The 24,081-nt window shown below is 37.6% G+C and overlaps 1 protein-coding gene across 8 annotated transcripts in view; it reads right to left on the bottom strand.

Moving 5' to 3' along the window:
• Nucleotides 1-24,081, bottom strand: part of caskin2 (CASK interacting protein 2) — a 61,309-nt gene that overhangs the window by 23,398 nt on the left and 13,830 nt on the right. For all 8 annotated transcript variants that reach the window (XR_008636832.2, XR_008636833.2, XM_055175240.2 and 5 more), the window contains 4 exons: nt 13,403-13,500; nt 11,852-11,997; nt 8,283-8,378; nt 6,593-6,705 (listed from right to left, as the gene is read on the bottom strand). Coding sequence is in view for 6 of the 8 variants with exons in the window: in XM_055175240.2 (XP_055031215.2) it covers nt 6,593-6,705; nt 8,283-8,378; nt 11,852-11,997; nt 13,403-13,500 (453 nt within the window). In the remaining 2 variants the exon portion in view is untranslated. The remainder of the gene's footprint in view (nt 1-6,592; nt 6,706-8,282; nt 8,379-11,851; nt 11,998-13,402; nt 13,501-24,081) is intronic.

Genomic DNA, 24,081 nt, shown 5'->3' with positions numbered 1-24,081 from the left:
TCACACCTACATCACATTCATTTAAACATAATAAACAAATCATTAGGCAAGCACAGCAGTGTTTGTGATGATAATTGCTTTAGGAACCAAAGAAGAGAAGTTTTGTTCTTATGCTTCCAGCAGTGAAACTATAAAGCAAAATTAACAGCACAGACTGTTGTGAAACCCCAAAATATGACAAAGGAATCCTAAGTTCAAGACCATAAGGAAAGGGGTCAAAAGTCATAACAATATGAAGCCTCTAACACTAACAATTACTGCATCATCAATCAGTTTTATAGAGCGAGTGTCTCTTTAAGATTTAGTGTCTAAATCAGCAACAATGAATGATTTGTTGAAATCTGACAAAACATGACAGAGATACAACTGTTTAAAGTTGCCAGACCTTAAAATCACTGTTAAAACTAATAGATTTGGCACACACAAAAACAATATCAATTATGTTAATTTTTTCTTTTATTGTTTGATCGACATTGAGACAGCTTTAAGATCTACTGTAATGCAAGGATCTAATATAATGTTACACATCAGATATTTTTCCCAACAGTTAATCAAACATTGCAGTAAGAACCACGCCTGCAAGACAGGGGAGGAGCCGTGACATAAGATATAACAGATTATATTGTAATTCTGTCTATGTGTGCATATATTGGGGTTGTGCATCTGTGTGTGTGCTTCAGATGTGTAAGCGCAAGGAAGATTTCGAGCCTTTTCTCTATTAATAACTCTTTTAACATCAGTCAGATGCCAAATGTTGTCTCTCTTAATAATTATTTTAACATGAAGCAAGTCCTGCACTTTATTTTCTCATTCCTGCATGTTTTAAAACCAAAACGCACAAAGTGGATGGACAACCATAAATGCGCTTAGTTAAAGGTATAGTGGAAGATTTTCCCGAATTTTAGAAAAGAACCGCCTTCTCCACTTTTTGAAAATGCACATGCGCAAGCACCTGCTCCCGAGAGGGAACGCCTATTAAACATGTGCACAAGAGAGCATGCACGAGTCTAGCTCTTTATTTATGTTGCAAATTATAAACTAAAATGCCCTTCTGTGTTTTATTTACTTATTATACTGATCGATTGAGTGATGATGCAAGACATGATCTGCAATGGAGAAGTAGCTTGTTGCATTTGTGTAATAAATACTATGGTGAACTAGCCTGACGTTGCCATACTCAATTCTAGTCAGAATTTGAGTCTGATACCGCTCCATTGAGCTATAATTACGAGGCGTGTCTCAACCGAAAAATGCCTCTGCACTCAATTGGATAGACCTACGACCAATCAGAGCAACCGAGTGTGTAACGTATGTTGAAATTACGTCTTTGCAGCCTGACCGAACTGCTAGTTATTTCGCTATGACACAACATTGTGATTATACTGAGTTAGCGAATGTACATCAACACCTATTATGTTTACAACATTTCGTTTATATCACAACATGAAGTATTTACTAAGTCATAGAGTAAGACTATCTCTTACCATTTGTACGTTAGGTGAACTTCATCCACGACGCTACCCATTACGTTTGCTTGAAAATATTGGAGCCTAACATGTCCCTCCACTTACAGCAACCACGATTCCGGGCTTCCGAAAAGAAGCTGGCAACGACCGCTAATTATATCCATCTCGTCGTGCACGCTGAGTTGCATCGCCGTGATAACGTTAGCCTTTTCAGTTGCGACCAACTTTTGCCGAATAGGACATCAACAAATGCCCTGCTCGCGTTTCTCTGTTCCTCTTTTAAAATCAATGCTCTGTCGATATATTTTAGAACAGACTCAATGTCAGAATCCACACATCTGAACTCTACAGCGGCAGCCATTCAACACACGCGCTCTTTGGTGACGTGGTTCATTACGTTACTGTTGATTATCTGTTCTTCATCGTATAAAGCCCGCCCTGACAATTTGATTGGTTCGACCAGCATTTGTTCTAAAATAGTAGCTCCTCAACGGAGAAACCCCAGACCCATCTTCCCGTTTACAAAATCTTGTGGGCGGGGCTAAGATGGGCTGGCACCCAGGCTAATGGTGAACCTATGGAATTATCAAAAATGAACACACAAGTGCTGCAAGTCAACCTCCTCTAACTTAGCTAGCTACAGCCAGTCAAAAGATAGTTTCTCTGAACTGAGGTCTGTTTAAGTTTCAGAATAACTTATTTCAGTTGCTTAAGAGTTATGAAAACAGCATTTAAACATGACTTATTGGGGTATAGTCTCACAATCTCTTCTGACGGTAATAAAAGCACGTTTTTAAGGTGCAAAGTACTGACAGGAATGTTCATCTGACAGGAAGTTTTGTTTTATCAGGTATGTGCGTGTACCATATTTCTCCACTGGCAGCACGACTAACATGGCAGGGCATCTCCAGGTTCAAGGTCAGATATTATATTTCATAAAAGTCTAGTCTAAAAAATGGCATAGCATTTTTTTTGTGCTTTCAAAAAAAATGTAAAAATTGAAAATCGGATCGAATCGTGGCCTTAGAATCGAAAATGTAATCGAATCGAGGATTTGGAGAACCGTGACACCCCTATTCAGCATGATACCTTTTACCATTTGGTCATAAGGCTACTTTAGACAAATTGAGATGTTAACCGAGTCTGCGCGGTTCGTGACTTATGCCAGGGCTAGCATAACATAGCTTAACATCAACTTTTACAGGCAGTGATTTTAAATGGATTTCTCCAAATAGCATGCCAAACTTTACCTGTCGATTAGAAACCTAACTTAACTTTTTTCAGTGGAAAGCCCAACCTGTGCTTTTAGCGCACGCCAGCATGTGAAATATTCTCCCATAAGCACTCTGGTCTTGTTTCTTTCTTCAGAGGCCTTTCTCTTCCAGTCATACAATTCGTAGACACTTTTTCTCTTGCGACCCTCAGACATTTTGAAAAAACACAGTAAGAACGGCGAGCTTCAATGAATGGCTGAAACCGTAGCTCACCACATATACACCTGAAAGTGCGCATTCGCAAAAAGTAAAACTACAGCACCTATTGTAGGGACAAGCACATACGACGGCCTTATGTAAACATATCACCAAAATGATTAAAAACTAGGAGGACCAACAGTCTTGATGATCCACCCGGAAAAAGAAAATCTCCACTATACCTTTAAGTTATCTCTTAGTTATCGTACAAAAAAGATCATTTTAGATGTTCAACAACTATTTAGAGCAGTGGGATCGCTAGACAAGGGCTTAATGTATTTATTTTATGAAAACCCCTGACTTATTTAGAAAGCACGGGTCACATGGGCTAGACCAAGGTTCAAACAGAAAGTGTGCGTTGCATTAATCGTGTGTTAATAAAATGAGTGGCATTAAAACGAATTTGCGTTAACGCGTTGATGTTGACAGCCCTTATTTACATTCATTCATGCATTTGCTTTTATTCAAACCGACTTAGTACAGTACATTACAAGGTACACATTTTATATCTGTCTGTGTGTTTCCTGGGTTCTAACACATGACCTAAAGCAATGCTCTACCAATGAGGTATACAGTAGCACAACAGAAGAGTAGTAGCTCACTCCTAGATTGTAAGTAAATAATGACAGAATTTATCATTTTGGGTTAACTATCCCTTTAACTTGCATGAATTCATATTGAATTCATATTGTTTATAAGTAGAGAGCAATTGAATGCTTTACTAATAAGCTCACAGTGTCTTTCTGCTAGCTCAGTCTATCTTTTCCATGTTTACAAGCTGCATTCCACCAAGGCAGCGTTGTGCAGAGCTGCAGTGAGAGTTTTTATATACTGTATGACTGCTGCTAAAGAAGCATGTCAAAGCAGCTGACTGGACGGTGTAACCCTATTCGGCTTCATTCCTGCAAATGTTCACATCACATCTCGGTCACGGGCCTCACGCTAATCGTGCAGTGGGCCGGCGGCTCAGGTTAACACATGCATGTACCAGCAAACACACGGATGATTTCTCTACTACTCATCTGTTTACATTACAATCTGTCTGTCCACACATGCATTCCAACCCTCCAAACATGTCAACAAAGCTTCCTGCCAAAGCCCATCATACCGCCTGTTGTGCAAAAGATGCATGTCCTGATGCTTCGCTTTTGACACCTTTGTCAAATTTTCTGTTATTCTGTGTTCATACCATCATATATGGAAAGTTGGTCCATATGTTTTTAAACAATCATTAGTGAATCATAAGTTGCAAAAGGTTAAGAACCCTTTGTGAAAGAGACGTTCTACATATTATTAAGGTTCTTTGTGGAACCATACAGCCAAAAATGGTTCTTCTATGGCATCATGTAGCACCTTCATTTTTTAAACTATAAAAGACTGTAAGAAATTAAGAGCTCAGGTGCAAAAGGATCTAAATGCCACCTCCATCAAAAATAAGATAATGATACATATGATATGTTCATCAAATACTTTTACTTGAAATAAGCTTAATCCCGGCCTATTTATTTGTATGATACAGCTGCAAATAAGTATTTGAACACCTATCTATCAGCTAGAATTCTGACCCTCAAAGACCTGTTAGTCTGCCTTTAAGATGTCCACCTCCACTCCATTTATTATCCTAAATTAGATGAACGTGTTTGAGGTTGTTAGCTGCATAAAGACACCTGTCCACCCCATACAATCAGTAATAATCCAACTACTAACATGGCCAAGACCAAAGAGCTTTCCAAAGACACTAGAGACAAAATTGTACACCTCCACAAGGCTGGAAAGGGCTACGGGGAAGTTGCCAAGCAGCTTGGTGAAAAAAAGGTCTACTATTGGAGCAATCATTAGAAAATGGAAGAAGCTAAATATGACTGTCAATCTCCCTCGGACTGCGGCTCCATGCAAGATCTCACCTCGTGGGGTCTCAATGATCCTAAGAAAGGTGAGAAATCAACCCAGAACTAGGTTATTGTTGGTAATACACTAAAACATCATGGTTTGAAATCATGTATGGCACGTAAGGTTCCCCTGCTTAAACTAACACATGTCCATGCCCGTCTTAAGTTTGTAAATTACCATTTGAATGATCCAGGAGTGATGGGAGAAAGTCATGTGGTCAGATGAGACCAAAATAGAACTTTTTGGTCATAATTCCACTAAACGTGTTTGGAGGAAGAAGAATGATGAGTATCATCCCAAGAACACAATCCTTACTGTGAAGCATGAGGGTGGTAGCATCATGCTTTGGGGGTGTTTTTCTGCACATGGGACAGGGCGACTGCACTGTATTAAGGAGAGGATAACCAGGGCCATGTATTGCGAGATTTTGGGGAACAACCTCCATCCCTCATGTTAGAGCATTGAAGATGGGTCTAGGCTGGGTCTTCCAACATGACAATGACCTGAAGCACACAGCCAGGATAACCAAGGAGTGGCTCTGTAAGAAGCATATCAAGGTTGTGGCGTGGCCTAGCCAGTCTCCAGACCTAAACCCAATAGAGAATCTTTGGAGGGAGCTCAAACTCCGTGTTTCTCAGCGACTGGCCAGAAACCTGACTGATCTAGAGAAGATCTGTGTGGAGAAGTCGGTCAAAATCCCTCCTGCAGTGTGTGCAAACCTGGTGAAAAACTACAGAAAAACTTTGACCTCTGTAATTGCAAACAAAGGCCACTGTACCAAATATTAACATTGATTTTCTCAGATGTTCAAATACTTATTTGCAGCTGTATCATACAAATAAATAGTTAAAAAAAATCATACATTGTGATTTCTGGATTTTTTTTTGGATTGTGTCTCTCGCAGAGGACATGCACCTACGATGACAATTTCAGACCCCTCCATGATTTCTAAGCGGGAGAACTTGCAAAATAGCAGAGTGTTCAAATACTTATTTTCCTCACTTTATATACATATATTGAGACTACAAGCTAGCTAAAGCCGGCAAATGTAGCGTTTTCACGTCTGAATACACAAATTACGTGAATTTCACACTGAAATGATGCAAATTTGACGTGTTAAATCAAAATGTTGAAGCGTCCAATAGCAACTAGTGAATTTGTGTGAATGAACAGTAAGAGTGTACTTTGTTGTATCTGTTGTATCTGTGTAGTATGCAGATTACATGAGATCTACTTTCATTTCAAATTTAAATAAAATTTGTTTATGCTATTCATTATTATTACTCATTTGAGTACTGTCTCTTAAGAGTGTAACTTCTAGAGTGTTTGTGTGGTGCACAATATGTAAGGGATAATGGATAGGCTGCCAGTTGTTTTTGAAGAAATAAGCCCCGACAGTGTGATCAGGACCCACCGCGTTTTAAGATAAGACATTTAAATGTCCCGAACACGCTATTTGGTTCAGTCATTTGTAAATATAATGTCATATATGTTTTAAGAGATAATTATATTTAATTTTTGTACCTGGAAAAATGATTTGCAGCATCCGGGTTACCATGTGTTATTAGTTTGAGAGCTTGTTATCTGGGAATAACAAACCTGCAAATGTCACGACTGGCATTCCAATAAAGCATTTAAATGAGCCGCGTCACTCATGAGGATCCACTATGTTTTATAAAGCATCAATCCACACACAGCTTTTTGTCTCTATACAGAAAAGGACTTCCTGGATACAGGAAAATGTAAGGGATTAGTAATAATGACCTGATGATATCTTTATGACCGTTGCGGGCAGCAAGGTGTAGAGGTGTATTGTCTCTGCCGTTCCCCTCTAAGAGAGCAACTACCATGTTACTGCTCAGCAACAGCTGGGTCACCTGAGGAAATAAAATAAAGAGCTGATGAGTAAACCTGTCAGTCCAAAAGCACCTCAATTGTGTCTGCGTATGTCTAAACAAGTCTGAAATACAAAAAAGCAAGCAGCCAGAGCCGTCAGCCCGGCCGCATGACTTCGTACTCTCTGTCATTGAGAATCTGTCAAATGAAATTCGGTTTCTAACTGAGGCAGAATCATCGCAGAGCCCAGCAACTGACTCGCTGGGGCGCTGCTAAATTAAACTCATTATATCAGCCTGCTGCCTTTCTGCAGCATTTGCATTCTGTAATTCCAAATGACTTGTGCGAAAGATTAAATAGAAATGATTTGTCCTGGAAAATCTAGTTTGAGATGAAAGATGTTCTTTAGAAAAACCGTCTTATAAAACGTTATCCTAATTTGCCCAGCATGTGCAGGGTGCCACCGTAAGCAGTTTGCACAAGCTGATCTTCCCTAAATGTGTACTGTACAGTATGTAATACAGTCTTTACTGATATATCCAAGACCTTTTTTAAGCTTGGTTATGTCATAAACTCCTGCTTATAATTATCTTTGGAAATGCATTATGGAAATAGCTCAGTGCTTAGAGCTTGCTGGTTCGGATAACTTGGATGGATGCTTAAAATGGCACAGCTATTTATGAAGGGATAAGCCCTCAACTCTATTGATGCAGACACCAAAATAACATCTTAACAATTCCCCTGCAGTTGATAGTAGTACATACAGTTTTAAGAGTCAAAATATAAACTTTGATTGTCAAGTGATGTGAATTTTATTGGCAGCAGCAGCAGCAGCAGCTTGTACACGTGTGCACATGTTAAATATGCAAAGACATAATAGCATGCAAAAAAATGTATCTCCTTGTCTGATGTATATTTTATTGTCTAAGTAGGAAACAAAATGCACAAAAGTGCACCTATTTCATTGCTAAAAAACAACGTTATTTTGTGTATTTGGTACAATACAATGTGTTTGTGTGGTTTATGGTTCAAAAACAAATTATTTTCCACATATCGTCCATTTTTTTAGCTCCAGAGTTTACTTTCTTTCTGAAACGCATGGATTTGTAAAGCTCTGTGTTCCTGATTGGCCAGCTAATCTGTACATTGTGATTGGCCTGAATACCTGTGACGTCAGCCGGAAATGTACTGCTCCTTACCATGTTTGAAATATTCGCTCACAATACAATGCTAACAGGAGTTAACTTACAGACTGTGAGTCCAACCAGGAGAAATTATGATAATGTAGGTCTTTACTACACCACCAGTCCCAGGAAGTAAACTATTGCCTACAATCCGTGTGTTTGTTGTAGTCCAAGAAAAGAGATTTATTTGGACACAATAACTTGCGTCATTGTTTACTTTGTGGTATGTACCTTTTGCATAGCGTTAACATGTACTTATACACACTTACACCCCAAAGGAAATGTAAAACGGGAATCGGACAATAGGTGCTCTTTAATCAGTTTTTTTACTTTGGCACCTTTGATATTAACATGCATTGAGCTATCCGTCTTGCACAAATCTGGAGTTTAAAGCTAAATTTTAGTGACCATCCCCAAATTTCTTCTTCACTCACCTTGAGCCTGCCAAATTCACAAGCGAGGTCCAGAGGGGTCTTCTTCGCCTTGTTGACAGTGCAGGGGTTGGACTGGTGTTGCAACAGCATTTCAGACTACAGTAGATAAACACAGAGATAAAATCAAAGGGCAGGGGTGCCGTGTCTTGCTGCATAAGCTTTCTGAGATTGCACACTAGAAGGACAATGTCAAAAGCCATATCGGTTTTAGTCTGGTCACACATGCAAAGCTGAAACAACATACAGGAAGGTCACTGAACATGATGGAAAGGGCATAAAATTTGTGTAAAATCTTTGTGTGATATTATGTTATCTGGCACGCAGATCGTGTGACATGTTTTGTGAGGGTAAGACATCTGGAAAGGGAATACTCTGCAGTTAAACCAAACAACCGGTCGTCCTAACCTGGTTCTAAGAGGTATCATATACACAGCAAGACGGACTAAAAATGCATTGTTTTAAAACAAAGCCGTGCACTTAAAAGTAATGCTATCTATGCTGGGGAACTCTGTTTTTCCTTGAGCGTGCAACTACAAGTCGTGCATTTTTCTGTGTTTTTCCTAAAAAACCAAAAACGCTGTTTATGCTCCAGCTAAAGCACATACTGTACCTGTAGCTGAGTCACTAAAGAAGTCCCAAATTTAGCCTTTTTGTATATTTCTTTTTTTTTTTAAACAATGCTGTGTAAGCCAGTCATTTACAAACTTATACTTCTTTAAAGGAGTGATGAATTTTAAAAAATCTTCACATTAGGGGTGTGCCATATCATACCGTGCACGATAATGCCGGGTATAATTTTTTACATGATAAAAAATGTCATATGACATTTATGATATAACGACGCAATGACGTATGCCGCATTTATGTTCCCTAACGCGCACAACAACAACACCTGAGAGCAAGAGCAGCATATCAGCAACACAAGTACAACCAAGCTGTAAAGGTACGCGAAGAGGAGAAACTAGCAGCGGGTGATGTGCGGCCAAATGTAAACAAATGACTCAACCGAGCATCACTGTGCAAATTACTTTTAATACTGTTAAACTGAAGTGTTAAGGAGTACTGATTGAATTTAAATTGAAAAAATCACATTTATTAAAACTCAAGTTGTACTAACGTATGTTTACTTAAAATTTCATTAGATAGATCCATCTTTTCTATTCATTTTCCATTAAAATATGTGATCTGATAAGTTAAATGCTCCGTGTTTGTTTCTTCAGCGACTGCCGCAAGGCGCATGCATGCAGGTCACTCCTGGGTCCTAAAGTACACCCGATTTCTCACAACATACGCCGATCATAGACACAGACAGAGATGACTTGCTGATTTCTCTTGTGTTTATATGAAAATCTGATTAATTTGTTTGTTTTTATCTGAACTAGATGAACATTTATCTCACGACCCCAAATGTTATTTATTTAATGTTTATGCGAACAAAAGAGCACTTATAAGTAAAGTCATTTTAAAATCTAAATTTTTAATTTTTTGCTAATGACTTAAAGGTGCAGTGTGTAAATTTTAGCGGCATCTAGTGGTAAGGTTGCGAACTGCAACCAACGGCTTAGTCCACGGCTCACCCATCACATTTGAAGCACATAGAGAAGCTACGGTAGCCGCCACTGGACAAACATGGCATTGTCAGTGACTACTTAGTAAAAAAATGTCCTTTAAGGGCTACTGTAGAAAAATGGCATCACAAAATGGCGACTTCAAGGTAAAGGGACCCTCAGTGTATGTAGATAAAAAGGTTCCGTTCTAAGGTAATAAACACATAACGGTTCATTATGAAAGGTCTTTATACACCCCTGATAATATAGTTTTGTATATTATTTTGCATTTCTGTCAAAAGATCCTTCTAAAAATTACACACTGCACCTTTAAGTTACTAGGATCTGAGGAGTGTATGGGAAACCAGTCGAAAAACTGTGGTAGTGTCATCATAGTGATGTAAAATTTTCATATTATTTCATCTCTAGTTTGTACTTGGTTTACATTTGACTCATGCTGTGTGATCGTGTCACTACTATTGCACTTTAATGCTGCTTCTGCCACCTTATGCCAATGGATTTACACTTCAAATTAGGTAGTCTGTCATCAATGACAGCTCATTGAATGGAAAATGCCCTTTTCCATATTTTTTAATACCGTCATAAATTTCATTACCGCAAATATATAATTTTGAGGCTGTATTGCCCACCCTTACTTCACATTGCAGTATTTATATAGTAATTATATTTTATAAACCAAAATAACCCATTTTTTTTTAAAAGTATATAACAGCAGCGTTTAAACATGTTAGCGTTTAAACTGTTATTCCTTGAGAGCAGTTGGCATTTACTCCTGAATTTACTGTTCTGATTGTGACTCTGGTGTCATAACAGCATATTTCAAAGAGAGAGTCAAACCAGAAAAGAAAATAGTTTATTACTTCTAACTTAACACTAACTAAAGGTTTACACAGGAAATATACTTCAGCTCACTTTCCTTGGATTCACATGAATGTTTCCATCATAAACAAAGCTGTCCACACCATACAATAAAGCTTTTATTTACTCTGTGTCTTTAATATAATGGGAGTGTTTTAGTTTAGTCATGCTGCTTGCAATGCAGTGTATATTGATAGTTACACAGTTTGCACTGGAAGCAACAGGCCAAAAAACATAAATGGTGCTCCTGCATTGCTTGTAAAGCTTCTTTTTGAGTGTCAAAGTACGTTTAATTGCACCTAAATACCTCAGAAATCTTCCACTGCAAATCTTTTTTAAAAGTTTATGTTATAGGAATATTTGGTGAATTACTTGTCAACATTGTGTCAAAAAAGTCCCATTTATTGATTTTGTGGTTTAATTGTACCTTTAAAGGTTCAATTAAATGTTTACTAACATTTCACTGGTACAAAATGTTCCTTTAAAGTACACAATTGGTCCTTAGGGCAGTGTTTTCCAACCTTTTTTCTGCCATGGCACAGTTTTGATAAGTAAAAGAATCATACGGCATTTCACAATAAGCATTAATAGATCTGCACAAACCTGTATTGCAATGCTTAAATGACTTGTTAAACTGCAATATTATACTGTATTAAACTTCGTATTCACATTTAATGTGAAACTTGATCTTGTTTTGATGAACACAAATGATATCTTGGCTAGAATTGATGACAGTGACACACGCAGCTGTGACCAACTCAGCAACCTGGTAGCTAGTTTCAAGTGCTTTTTCAAACACTGTGTTATTTTTCCACGGCACACCAAACAAGTGGTCACGGCACACTAGTGTTCTACGGCACAGTGGTTGGGAAACACTGCCTTAGGGTATAATATTGTACCCCAAAAGGTACTACATACATTTCACATGTACAAAAGGGTACATTTGAGGGTGCCACACCAGCGCCAGAAAAGGTATAGCTTTGTAATCAGTACATCAAGGTCAACCATATATTCAACCACATCTACTTCTGTACTATGGTCATTTATGTAAATGACTATGTAAAGCTTTTTCGACTTCTGACATTGTCTTTCATTGAGTCAATGGAGAATGATGCAAAAATGGTAAAAATGTGAGCTATGTACCACGTCGTAGTGTCCATATTGTGCAGCCAGGTGGAGAGGGATCTGTCCATCTTGCGAAGCCCCATTCACAGAAGCTCCAGCCCTCAGCAACATAAGAACAGAATCAGCCTTCCCCTGCCAGGCAGCATAGTGCAATGGACGCATACCTACAAAAGTAAAATCAAAAAAACATTATTTTCACAGCTTCAACAGCGAGTACATTATTTAAATGGGAAAAACCTTATTACCCATCTACAGTGTATTGCCTATTATAATAATGTAACATGTAAACTTCCTGGTGTCTTCTGGGTTTTAAAGATATGTATTATAGGTACTATTTGTGATCCAGCCTGTCAAACCCATTTAACATAATTTTAAATCAAATTTATCTACATAAAATCATCCTACAAAATGTAAAGAACATTCTGTGAAAATATAACCTTCATATCTATAATATTGACAAAGGTCATGTCAAAGATTGAAATTAATGTGAACAGACAGGGTCACATTTGTACTGTATGAATGGGTTTATAAACCATCAACACTTTTGGCCCGTAATACTGCAAATGAAAATCAGGCCCTCTGTATGAATGGGTCGACACAACAGGCAAAATGAAAGTTTACACTGTGCGACTGATCTAATGATGGCACAATAAATGCAAGCAAGGCGTTGTGAAGTAAAGACAAAATCCCCATGAACCGGAAGCAGCAATCAACTTTACTTCTGCGATGTGACGTTCTCCCAATTGAACAGACAATGGAGTATCACACGTGAGGTAACGGATGCTCCCGCCCAAGCCATCTAGCTCAGTGGTTCTCAAACTTTTTCAGCGTGCGCCCCCCCTTGTGTATGGTGCATTCCTTCGCGGCCCCCCAAAGAAAATTAGTGACAAAAAACTGTTCTAAACTCAACATTTTACTAAAACACATATTAAATTATACAAAAAAGTAGTGCTTTTGGTTAGTAGCCTTATTTTTATGTTTAATTACACAGAATTCATGATAAATTAATGTATTTTATAAAATGTCATAAAACTGGGGCCCCCCTGGCACCATCTCGCAGCCCCCCAGTTTGAAAACCCCTGATCTAGATCAGTGGTTCTCAAACTTTTTCGCTGTACGGCCCGCCTTGTGTGCGTGGCCCCCACTTGTGCCCTGTGTGCCCCCCCAAAGAAAATTTATGACATAAAGCATGCTAAAACATACGATTTTAATTAAACAAAACGTTTTAAAATATACAATGTAATGCTGTGGGTTAGTAGCCTTATTTTTTAAGGTTTAATTACACATAATTTATGATAAATGTATGTATTTTTAAAAATGTCCTAAAACTGGGGCCCCCCAGCACAATCTTGGGGCCCCCAGTTTGAGAACCACGTGATCTAGCAGAATGATCGCCCTAAGAGGAAAGAAGTTCAGATTTTGATTAAAGTTTATGAAGGCATATAAATAAATAAATAAAAATTACTGCAATATTACATAAACAATAAGAATTGTCAGTTTTAATTTGATTAGGAATTTAAAGTGTTTGGCAAATGGTAGCCGTCTGAGAGACACGAGGTCCCATCTTACCATTACTGTCTTTGATGTCCACAGTGGCCTGCGCCTCCAAAAGAAGAGACAGAAGATCAGTGGTGCCAGTAAGAGCTGCATGATGAAGTGCTGAAAATCTGTAAAAAAACAATGATGAACAACAAAGAGAGAGAATCATGTAAAAAAACATGTGTTACTTAAGGGCTGTTCATTGGTTCAATAAGGTTTTTAAAGAGTAACTAACCCCTGAACCAACTTTTTTTAGTTAATGATCTGTAAGAATGATGCTTTATAAGTGCTGTTCATTGATTTTAGTAAGTTTTTTGACATTTGGATATAAAGTGTTTCATTACTACAATATATGGTGTAAAAACGTCTGAGTGCTGCCCTCTTCAGGTTGAACGGTGGCTACTGCAGTTGAATTTTCCTATTGGATGTTGGGTCCAAAAAATGACTCGTGACGTAAGCAGGTTCAAGCTCACCACGCCCTTGTTACAATCTCACCACACACTTGGTACGAGCTCAGTTCATCCCCTCTATCTCCGTTGGGATCCGCCCACTTTCTTGCATTTTTAAAATCTTTCCAGTGGGTGGAGTCAGGCTCTGACCAGGGGTTTAGTTACGCTTTAACCAACATTAATGAATATTTGGCCAAACGAATTTTAAGTAAAAACAGCAATAGAATTGTTTAAAGAAACATCACAAACACTTTTATACCCTCCTGAGCCATATGAGTCAATTTGAGAAAATACTTATTTTAATTTATTTATAGCTTACAAACAGAACTTGCAAAGTATGTGACTCATTCAGCAAAACAATCATCCATCTGCTGTTAAACAGGGTCATATTGGCGGGTCTGGCACAGTTTCTGCCCATCACAAGGTTCATCTGAGTCCAGCAATTTGCACTCTTGACAGTTACAGTAATGTGCGCTGCCCAATTACAGTAGCAGTTTGATGTTTAGCTTTCAAAGTCACCATATCACTCACTGTTCTGTTTTTTTAAACATTTATGTACTTTTTTGAATGAAATTAGTGAAGGGAAAGTTAATTTTCTTACATTTAAAACATCATATATAAAAATTATTATAAAAATAATATCCACTGTACACAATTAATGGCCTGAATAAATGCTATTTGAAATATGAATGTGCTGTTCATGCCACATCCAGAGATAATTTACATATCAGAGGGATGTTAAAAATGCAGCTGACTTAAAAGATCAAATCGGTTATTTCATATGTAGAAGTGCTATAGTACATACAGTATAGAAGTGCACATGGCATTTAATTACTATCTCTTCGTGTATATAGGACAATACTCGTATACATTACACTAAGTTGTATGAATGCTCATTAAAACGTGTCAGACTCAGTACAGCTAGTAAGAGGATAATTAGCTCCCAAGATTAAAAAGTCTTTGCTTTGTAGACATAATCCAGTAGAAATACACTAATCCCAAAAAGCCCTTCAGACTCAGATAAATATATAATTTGTAATAAAAAATGTATCATAAGGATAGAATACCAAGTTTTCTTTGGACCTACTTGTCCCATAGTATAAAAGTTCATTTTTGTCACTTCTAGTCAGCATAAAACTTTTCATTTTTAAAGCTGTTTCTAGGGTCAGCTTGAAGAGATTATTTTCTGGTCCATAAGTGTTACCCATGGGTTCACACCAGCCGCGTTTGAGGCGTCAAATTCGCGTGTACCGCATTTAGTTTGCCGCTTAAACATTGTGAGTTTACTCGCTTCATTCGCGCGTGAAATTCTAGTCATTGACACATTCACGTGGAAATTCATGTCATGGGAGGGGCTTCTGCACTCCGCTCACTTCCTGTAATCACGTCACTACTAGAGCAAGCTCCTAATTGGTTAACGTGCCGTGTTTTTCCGGCAAACTTCAAATTTTCAAACTCGCGCATTTGCCATTAAATGAGACGGAATCGCGTCTACCGCGCCGCACTAAACGCCTCTTACGCGCCGCGAGATCTCCAGACGTCTGTCAACGTGTCTTCACATTGACCTAACATTGAAATCACTTGCGCTTGACACTTCTACTGCGGCTGGTGTGAACGCAGCATTACTCAACATCACAATAAAATCCCTCTGACTTGAGTTTGTTAATGGATAGGACGCTTCAATACAGGCAAAACAAGGATACAATCAAAGCTCCTATCAACTTAAATGGCCAATACAGAGAAAGTTTTTGGTAGGTAAATTTTTTAGGCTGGCACAGTGTAACACACTTTATCAAAATGACAAGCTCTTTCAACTAAAGGGGGGACTTCCATTTTTTATAGTCAATATACTAAATAATTATATGTCATTTACTTTCTCTCATTCAGTTTCCCGCACATGCTCTGTCTGCTTGGTATACTTTAATACACATAAATACATAAGCATGCTGCATTTTAATATGCCTAAAGGTAACGTTTCTTTGAAAATCGTCCATATGAAGCCTCCTGTCTACTCCCAAATTGTATTGAATGATCCTTCCTACATGCCCTCTCATGCTGAAAAGACAAGATAAGCCCCTTATCTTCTATATGAGGAAAACTTCACACAAATCTCCCAACCAGACAAAAAACCTAAAACAACCCTTCATAACTTCAGCCAGAACTTGTTTAAAATCTTACTAGTGCGTGAGTTTTGTGAAACTATTAGATAAAAGAGAAAAAAGAGCCCTACGGCCTTTATTCTCAAATCGCAGATGTTAAGCGAGGAACGTTGAAATGATTAATATGATATTTCAAGCATGCTGTGTTCGGTCTATGGTGTGGCTTGCACTAACTGATCCAAACTTTTTCGTTACTAGCCTTTTTCACACAGTAATTTCATTAAATTACCATGAATTTATCAGAATGACTTTACTAGTAAATACAAAAATCTGCTGTTCATACACGCAGTGACGTTCCATCTTTTTACCAGTAAGATATCATTTACATATAAGTACCAAAATACCGGTAAAATCGGTGAGAAAGCAGAAGTTACCGCTAAACTGCCACGAGGCGAGCTCAGTGTTGTATTTGGAAATAATGGCGGGTTATGACTTCATAGCCACAATCCGTGTTTTGTTGTTTTCACTTCTATGACACATGCTGACAGTCGCGCAGTGGCTCATGACTAAACATTGTATTAGGTGACTTTAAACGGAAATGAACTGGGGAAGAGTCGCAACCTGCATCTTGAACAGCAGTAGTGTTTACACATAGGCTTTACAGAGAGTGTGTAAAGGACATGGGCAATTCGGCAAATAGATGCTAAGCTGTTTTAATCTTCTTTGGTGAAGAGATGTAAACTTTAACTTCAGGCATGCTCGAATTTATGGAGTGTCCGTGTGGTGAGAAACGTCCGTAAACAGTGTCGGGGTAAACGAGTCATCTGCATCAAAAAGTTATGATTGGCCTGAAGCTGTCAATGCGTCCTGGCATTTTCTGTTCTAATGCCGGTAATCCTTATTCTCCTTTCACACATAGCGCTTACTAGTACATTATTGGTAATCTTACAACCTCTGTTACTGGTAAATTGGCAGCACTGATTCATGATCGTGCCTACATCAAGTATGCAACAAGTGCAAGTACGCGACAAACTGAGGCCCGCTCTACATGAAGGCGAGTTACCTTTTTTCCGCTTGCGTGCACACACATCCGCCGAGCTTTCAAAGTCACCGTGGCTACACATATTAGGGATGGGCACGAGTACTCGATTGCTTGAGTACTCTAATGTGGCATCGATGATCGATCACAAAAAAATTATCATGTGGGTTTATTTATTGTGGTTATGTGGTTATTAGATTTGGATGTCTGGTTAACATTACAAGCGCCTGTGGTAGTAAAGACTGGGTGTGGAGATACGTGTTTGACGTAGTTTTGAGCTACACAGACCGGCATATGACCTCAGTAACGTTATGATTAAAAATAATCAGATAAGTCAACCCGCCGATCCGCACAATGCACGGCAACCCGCCAATCCTGTGAAGCCGACCACAGCTCACATCACTCAGGCACTATGGTTTAAAAGGATGCCGTGATTTTCGGAAATACAGTCAGTCAGGTGCAAAAATGTACATCAGTGTGAGAAACCAGTGCGAATTGGCCTTAAGAACAGGTAACGAGTCACACGACACAGCTAATCGCTAAAATGATAGCAAAAGCTGCTTAAAGTTATGAAGCTTATGCTTTGACTGGACATGTTTAAAAGCGCACTTATGGTGCACATCCACAATTGGAGTTAAACTTTCTGTACATAACTTAGTTGAAAACTTAGTTGAAGTCTTGCATTTTGTGCAAATATATGCACGTTGTATAACACATTTATGTTGTATAAAGCAAGGCTTTGAACTGGTTTATGGAACGAAAACCAGAAACTTTTGATGTTTTGCAAGGAATAGAAATGAAACCAGAAACTTAAAAAAATATATATGTTCCGGAACAGAAACGTTTATTTAAAATAATGGGAACCGGTTAATACCATTATTTTTTCATTCTTTGACACGATTTCTGTGCAACACTCCGGTCGTTGACTCATCTGAGAAATGAGAAGCTTGCCACTAGCAGGTATAGCCTACTCAAGCCCAAGTCTCTAATGCTCAATCATAAGAGGTAAATATTGTAGGCTACCAAGTATCTCAAGATGTTTGTTTTTTACTAATTAGTGGTGTAACGGATCGCAGTTGATCCGTGATCCGTACAGATTAGGGCTGTGTATCGCCAACAATTTCCCGATACGATACGTATCCCGATACAAGGGTCCCGATATGATGCGCATCACGATACAAGACTATTTTGAATTACATTTTTGTTCAGAATTTAGTAACTAGGCATTATATTTGTCTCTCATTTAATTATTCTATATTTAATATATCTATAAACATGCAGTCCGAGTTAATACTATTTAATAGAAATCAGATTATTAATGTGACAGCTATAGTTTGAAGTAGCTCTGTATTTGCTTTCTAGACGTTCACTTTTCACATGCAAATCTTTGTCGTGTTTCTTCTCTAATGCGTTAGTACTGTTTTATAAGAAAGTGGCTAATAAAGGCCTTTGCAGTAGTATAGGCTAAGATGTCTGCGCTTTCATACTGAACTCATTGATTTTAAATACGGGCACGAGAGAGAGAAAGAGATAAAAAGAGAGAGAGAGAAAGAGAGAGAGAGAGAGAGAGAGAGAGAGAGAGAGAGAGAGAGAGAGAGAGAGAGAGAGAGAGTGAGTGAGTGAGTATGCAGCTTGCAAGTTATGTAGACACGTGCACTAGCGAGACAGACACGCAAAGTGAAAGTATACATCGCTGCCTCTTACTCTACGTACTCCGCGGGACACATGCGCCCTGTCTATATGGATCACGGATCAACAGCGATTCGTCACGTTACTTTCAAAAGTGCATCCAAATCGATACGGAAGGTGCTGCAATACATATGCAATACAAATGTTTTCTTATTCAAATTATTACTCTACCAGGCCGTCAGGGCAGCACTGATTTGTGACATTTACAGTATATAAAAAAAATTAGGATAAGTGACGAAAAGTAGCAGATTCACCATTGTGAACAAAGTTTAGAACAAACATTAAGTAAACAAAAAACATGAATCAAACATTATGGTGACAAAAATGCTCCACAGTTTTCTGTTCTTGGAAGAAGTGAAAATAAAAGAAGAGAAAACTATAGACCGTTTCATCGGGCGCACGTGCGGTGATGCGATAAGCTTCTGGTCCGAACTTTACTTCCGGTTTCTGTTTGTTTAACCCTTAAACAGGCAAGAGTGGAAAACGATGAGCAAAAAATCATTTCATGACATTTTTTGTTTCATCTGGACTTATGTAAAAGATATTCATTGGAATTTTTAAAATATTTGATATATTCAGGATTTTATGAGTTGTATCTCCCGGGATACATTGCCCCACTAAGGTACAAAAAAAGGACCAAGTCATCAAAATTTATTTTTTATTTGCAGCAAAAATTATGTGATTCTGACTTCCTCTCTTGCTCTAAAACATGCCATATATATTTTTCATCCATTTTAAACAGTGTAAACAACAGGTTTACTAGTAACATTGCATGTAAATAACACAACTAAATGTAAGTAGGCCTAACTAAGAATGCGCAGTTTTTAAATGTCTTCATTGGCTACGTTGGTGCTTTTTCTGCTCCACCTGCAAAAATATATATTTTTTAGATAATACTAGTTTGGTAAATTATTTAAGAATTGATTAATTTTGCATACTACCTGAACTACCCCTCAATGTAATCTATATGTGTCTATATGTGTTTCATGCAGAGGCCTCTTATTGGCTGCAATTTAGAGGAATGAATGCCTGGCATGAGGAAAATTACCTACATTTCTTGGTTCTAATACACCACTGCACTTTCACAAAAAATTTCATCTTCATCACTTTTCTCAAAATCTGAAGAATTCATTGGTATTGGCTCTATAACTCATATTCCCTATCATTCCTTATATCATAAAATTAGCTGTTGTGAAGCCGCGAAAGAAAATATCCAGTTAAAATGCTAAGATGCAGTCACCTAAATATACGAATATCAGTTTAACCTGCAAATTTGATCATTTATTAAATTTTTTTAACTCAAAATATAAAGATAGGCAATATTGTGGTTAATCCTTTTTTTATACCCTAATCAGGCAATGTATCTCAGGGGATACGTATATTTCAAAATGTGCTAAATAACAATATAAACAACATATAACCAAATTTTCTTCTTCAGCACCTTAAGACAATGTTCACAATTAATATTAGCAGTATTAATATTTTTTTAAAGAAAAAAAGTAAGATTTATATTCATTTATTTACCACAAAATCTGACTGTCCTGCAAAACCGGTGGCCATGTTGGATTTAGGTCGGGCTGACCAATCGATAAAAAAAAACTTGAAGCAAATAATGTTACCCACATATTCAAGACAGACCAAGGTTTGATAACTGATAGAAGGATTTGATTGAAAAATATTTTTTATGCCCCAAACAAGACACTGAAGAGAGCGTATCCCGTGGTGCACATTGCCTGTTTAAGGGTTAATGGTCTGACTAGTTGCTGAAACTAAACTCTTAAACAAATACCTCGTCAAAAATAATAAATGTTTTGGGTTCCTATGTAATCTATGTGTTGTTTATTTTGCTTGTTAAAAAACTACTTTAAAAGGACTTTGTTGTTATTTATTCTTCACAGAGTTTACCAGAAGTTACGTGATGACCACGAAAGCCGCTTGTTTATGTTGTTACTGCTGAAACCATCTATAGTGTGTGTGCAAATGATGTCTATTTTCTTTGTGTAATTTTTGTAGTGGAGTGTCCTGTCTCAATATTTTCGATGCATGAGCTGTTGTACGCGCCTGTACTGTTCTTGCATATTTTGTTACCTTGTAGCACTGCATTTTTAAATAGGGGCATTAGTATGGCTGTATTAAGTCTCAGTAATGGCAAAACATTAAGTCTTTTAAAAACAACATGAAAAAGAACCGTGATAGTGAAATCGTGATTTTTCCTAAAACAACCATTATATGATATTTTTCCATATCGCCCACCCATATTCTGAAAATTGTGTCTTAAAGCTCCCGTTCTTTCTGTGTTTTTGAAGCTTTGATTGTGTTTACACTGCGCAATATAACATGTGTTCATGTTTCACATGTAAGAAAACGTACGCTGTATTTTTCACACAATTTAATAATCTGTTTAGCACTGTTTCCTCTGTCCTACAAACAGGCTGATGTCTTCCTTGTCCTATGAAGTCCCTCCTTCAGAAATACGTATCGAGTTCTGATTGTGTAGTTTGTTTAGTGTGTTGTGATTCGATAGCAGCTTAGCTTGCCGTTAGCTTAGCTGGTGACTGACATATTCCTGTGGGCGAGGTTAGTCAAAAAACTGTTCTACTGACATCATTAAAACAGGAATTAGAGGGCTGTAGTCCAAACCTGCCGCTCGCTGTAGGCTTTGAAAGGCGAATTCTGTTAAAGAAAATATATCACCTGGCAGTGAACTTTAACCTTTATCATTTTACAGGTATTATTTATGCTATTAAACACTAACTAGGGGTAAAAATGGGATCAGAAAGAACGTGACCTTTAAAAATATTCAACAGGGCTTTGTGTAATTTTACGTACTATTCCCATATTACAGATTGCTACACGATTCAAGGTTACTGATCTCAAGTATTAAGCGTGAGTATGTGGAACAGAATACATGAAAGTAAAAACAACAATTACTGTATAGGCCACTGCCATAAATCTGTCGTTCTCTCTGTGTGTGCTTGCGTGCGTGCGAGAGAGAGCGAGAGTGAGAGAAAGACAGAAAGAAAAAAGAAAGAAAGAAATGAGGAGAATCAGTAGTAGTCTTGAATAATGAAATGTTTTCCTGCATTTCAGCTTCAGGTCCCTCAGGAACTTGATTCCCAGTTCTTGCTCTGCAAATGAGCACTCATGCTAATGCTATTGCCTTAACTTCATCAGGATACACTTTTAATTTTCTGCCACACTCATGTAGACTAAAAGGACATCCACATTTATTAACAAATGCCTTTTTTCTACAAATACAGCTTACACATTGTCATGTTATATACTCGGCACTTCAGAAATGATTTGATGGCTATTAGCGTGACTTCAGATGTGACTACCAACTACACAAGCTTCTTTCACATCATCTTCTCTTTATGCACATTGGTTCTCTACTCACAGGACACAAATTTACACATAGCAGTTTTATCTTTAAACAACATTTTCCAAAGCTACAGTCCAGTATTTTAAGTGTGATATCTTTAGTCTAAGAATCTTTGATTTCAAATAGCATTGGTAGCTCAAAGCAGAACAGCATGAGAAATGAGTCATGAGAAAAACAAATCAAACCACATCACTTATCTTTGATCAACACAGTTAGGCCCAATCCCAATTCTATTTTATACCCCTCCCCCTTGCCCTTACCCCTACGCCTACCCCTTCCCCTTGCCCCTTGAAACAGCGTGTCAAGGGGTAGGGCTGAAAATATTCCCCTAAGAAATGGGACACCACTACTAGACCGTTACACGTCATCATAAGTCGTTGCTAGCTCCTACGTCATAGATGCTCCGATGTAATAATACAATAAAATTTAATATTACAAGAAATTATTAAAAATATATATGTTGTGGAACTATCACAAAGTCAATAACATTAGCAAACTTTTTTTCATGGCGATTTTTACAAATCTTTTTTCTGAGAACATACCGTATACATGAACACAAGATTAAAGGCAACATAAAACAAGTGATTATTTGTTATTAAAATACTTTTTAATGTCCAAAAATACTTAAATTTATGGGCCATGTTGGAAATTTATCATACCCCTTCGTCTGAAGTGTGGTCCTGAAAAATCTTCGTTTGAAGGGCTATCTGGCCCTTACCCCTACCCCTTTCCCTTCAGCCAAAAGAGAATTGAGACACCCCTACCCCTTCACGTGAACGCGCGAAACAAAGGGTAAGGGGAAAGGGGAAGGGGTAAGGGGTAGAATTGGGATTGGGCCTTAGTCCAATGTTTCTCTAACTTTTCAGTCCAAGTATCATCTCCGATCAAGAATGTTCTACCTCATTGCAACAATGTTCATCAATATGCAAAATGCGCAGTCTAAACTAAAAGTGTTTAATACTGAAGAGTTACTTTATAAGGCTTAGAACTGAACCCAGGCTATATTAAAGCTAGTTTAGCATCATCAAGCTTTAACTCTCTTTTTTGCTCACTGACTGAAACTATGAACAAATTATAATTATGATCTGAGGAACTTTAGACAGCCTTGGCTGCACAGCTGGAAATTCACACCCCACAATTAAGTATTAATAAATAAAATGAATAATTCATAAAATTATTTATTTTAAATTAAGTTTTTATTTTCTTTCTTAGTAATTCTCACTAGTGTTACAAGCCATAAGAACCAGTAAGAAATAAATACAAGTTTGTGTCGGGTTTACTGACAATGTAATTTTGACTTGCACAGGTACTGTAGTGTTGCAACACCTTCTTTAAATGTTTGAAAAGAATCAATGCAAACAAACTGTGAAAGCAGACAAAACCACAGCAGGCTCAGCAAACAAAACAAGACACGTGATGGAACAGCACTATATGCCTGCAAGGCATATACTTTAGTAAACAGTAAAACAGGCCTGTTACTGCATTCAGTTTTTAGATATACTACACGAGAGCCCTGAAAAGTCTAAATGATTCACTTTTAGCTTCAGTTCACATTGTAAATGCTGCATAATGTTTAATTGTTACAATCGGTGTTACCTTTACCTCCTAACCTTGCCTAAATGTTTTTGTATTCTGTAAAAAAAATGATGTAACAAGTATAACAATGTAAAATTTATTTTTAGCAATATTGCTTGGGGGTTCAGAGTCTGAGGGGGCATGGATTTCAAAATGTTTTATGTCAAATATTCTTATTTTAAATGTTGATATTATAAGATCAGAAGAAAAGTCATGTAACTTGATCTATTAAAACAATCAATATATCAGCACTATAGTGTAGTGGCATTGTTGTGCACGCTAGTTACTGTGGTGGCATTATCAAATATGTAAAATACACCTCATAAATACACACAAAACTGACACAGAAGAAAACAAAGAATACACCTGACACAGATGACGCCTAACCATTAAAGGTATTTATCTAGATTAATGTGGATATAGCCAGATGTCCTCACTTTGAGCAACTGGAAATAACTTGCACAAAACATGCCTGA

This window comes from Misgurnus anguillicaudatus, chromosome 4 (assembly GCF_027580225.2).
Source record: "Misgurnus anguillicaudatus chromosome 4, ASM2758022v2, whole genome shotgun sequence".
NCBI classification, from domain to species: Eukaryota; Metazoa; Chordata; class Actinopteri; order Cypriniformes; family Cobitidae; genus Misgurnus; species Misgurnus anguillicaudatus.
This window is presented reverse-complemented; position numbering and strand designations above follow the sequence as displayed.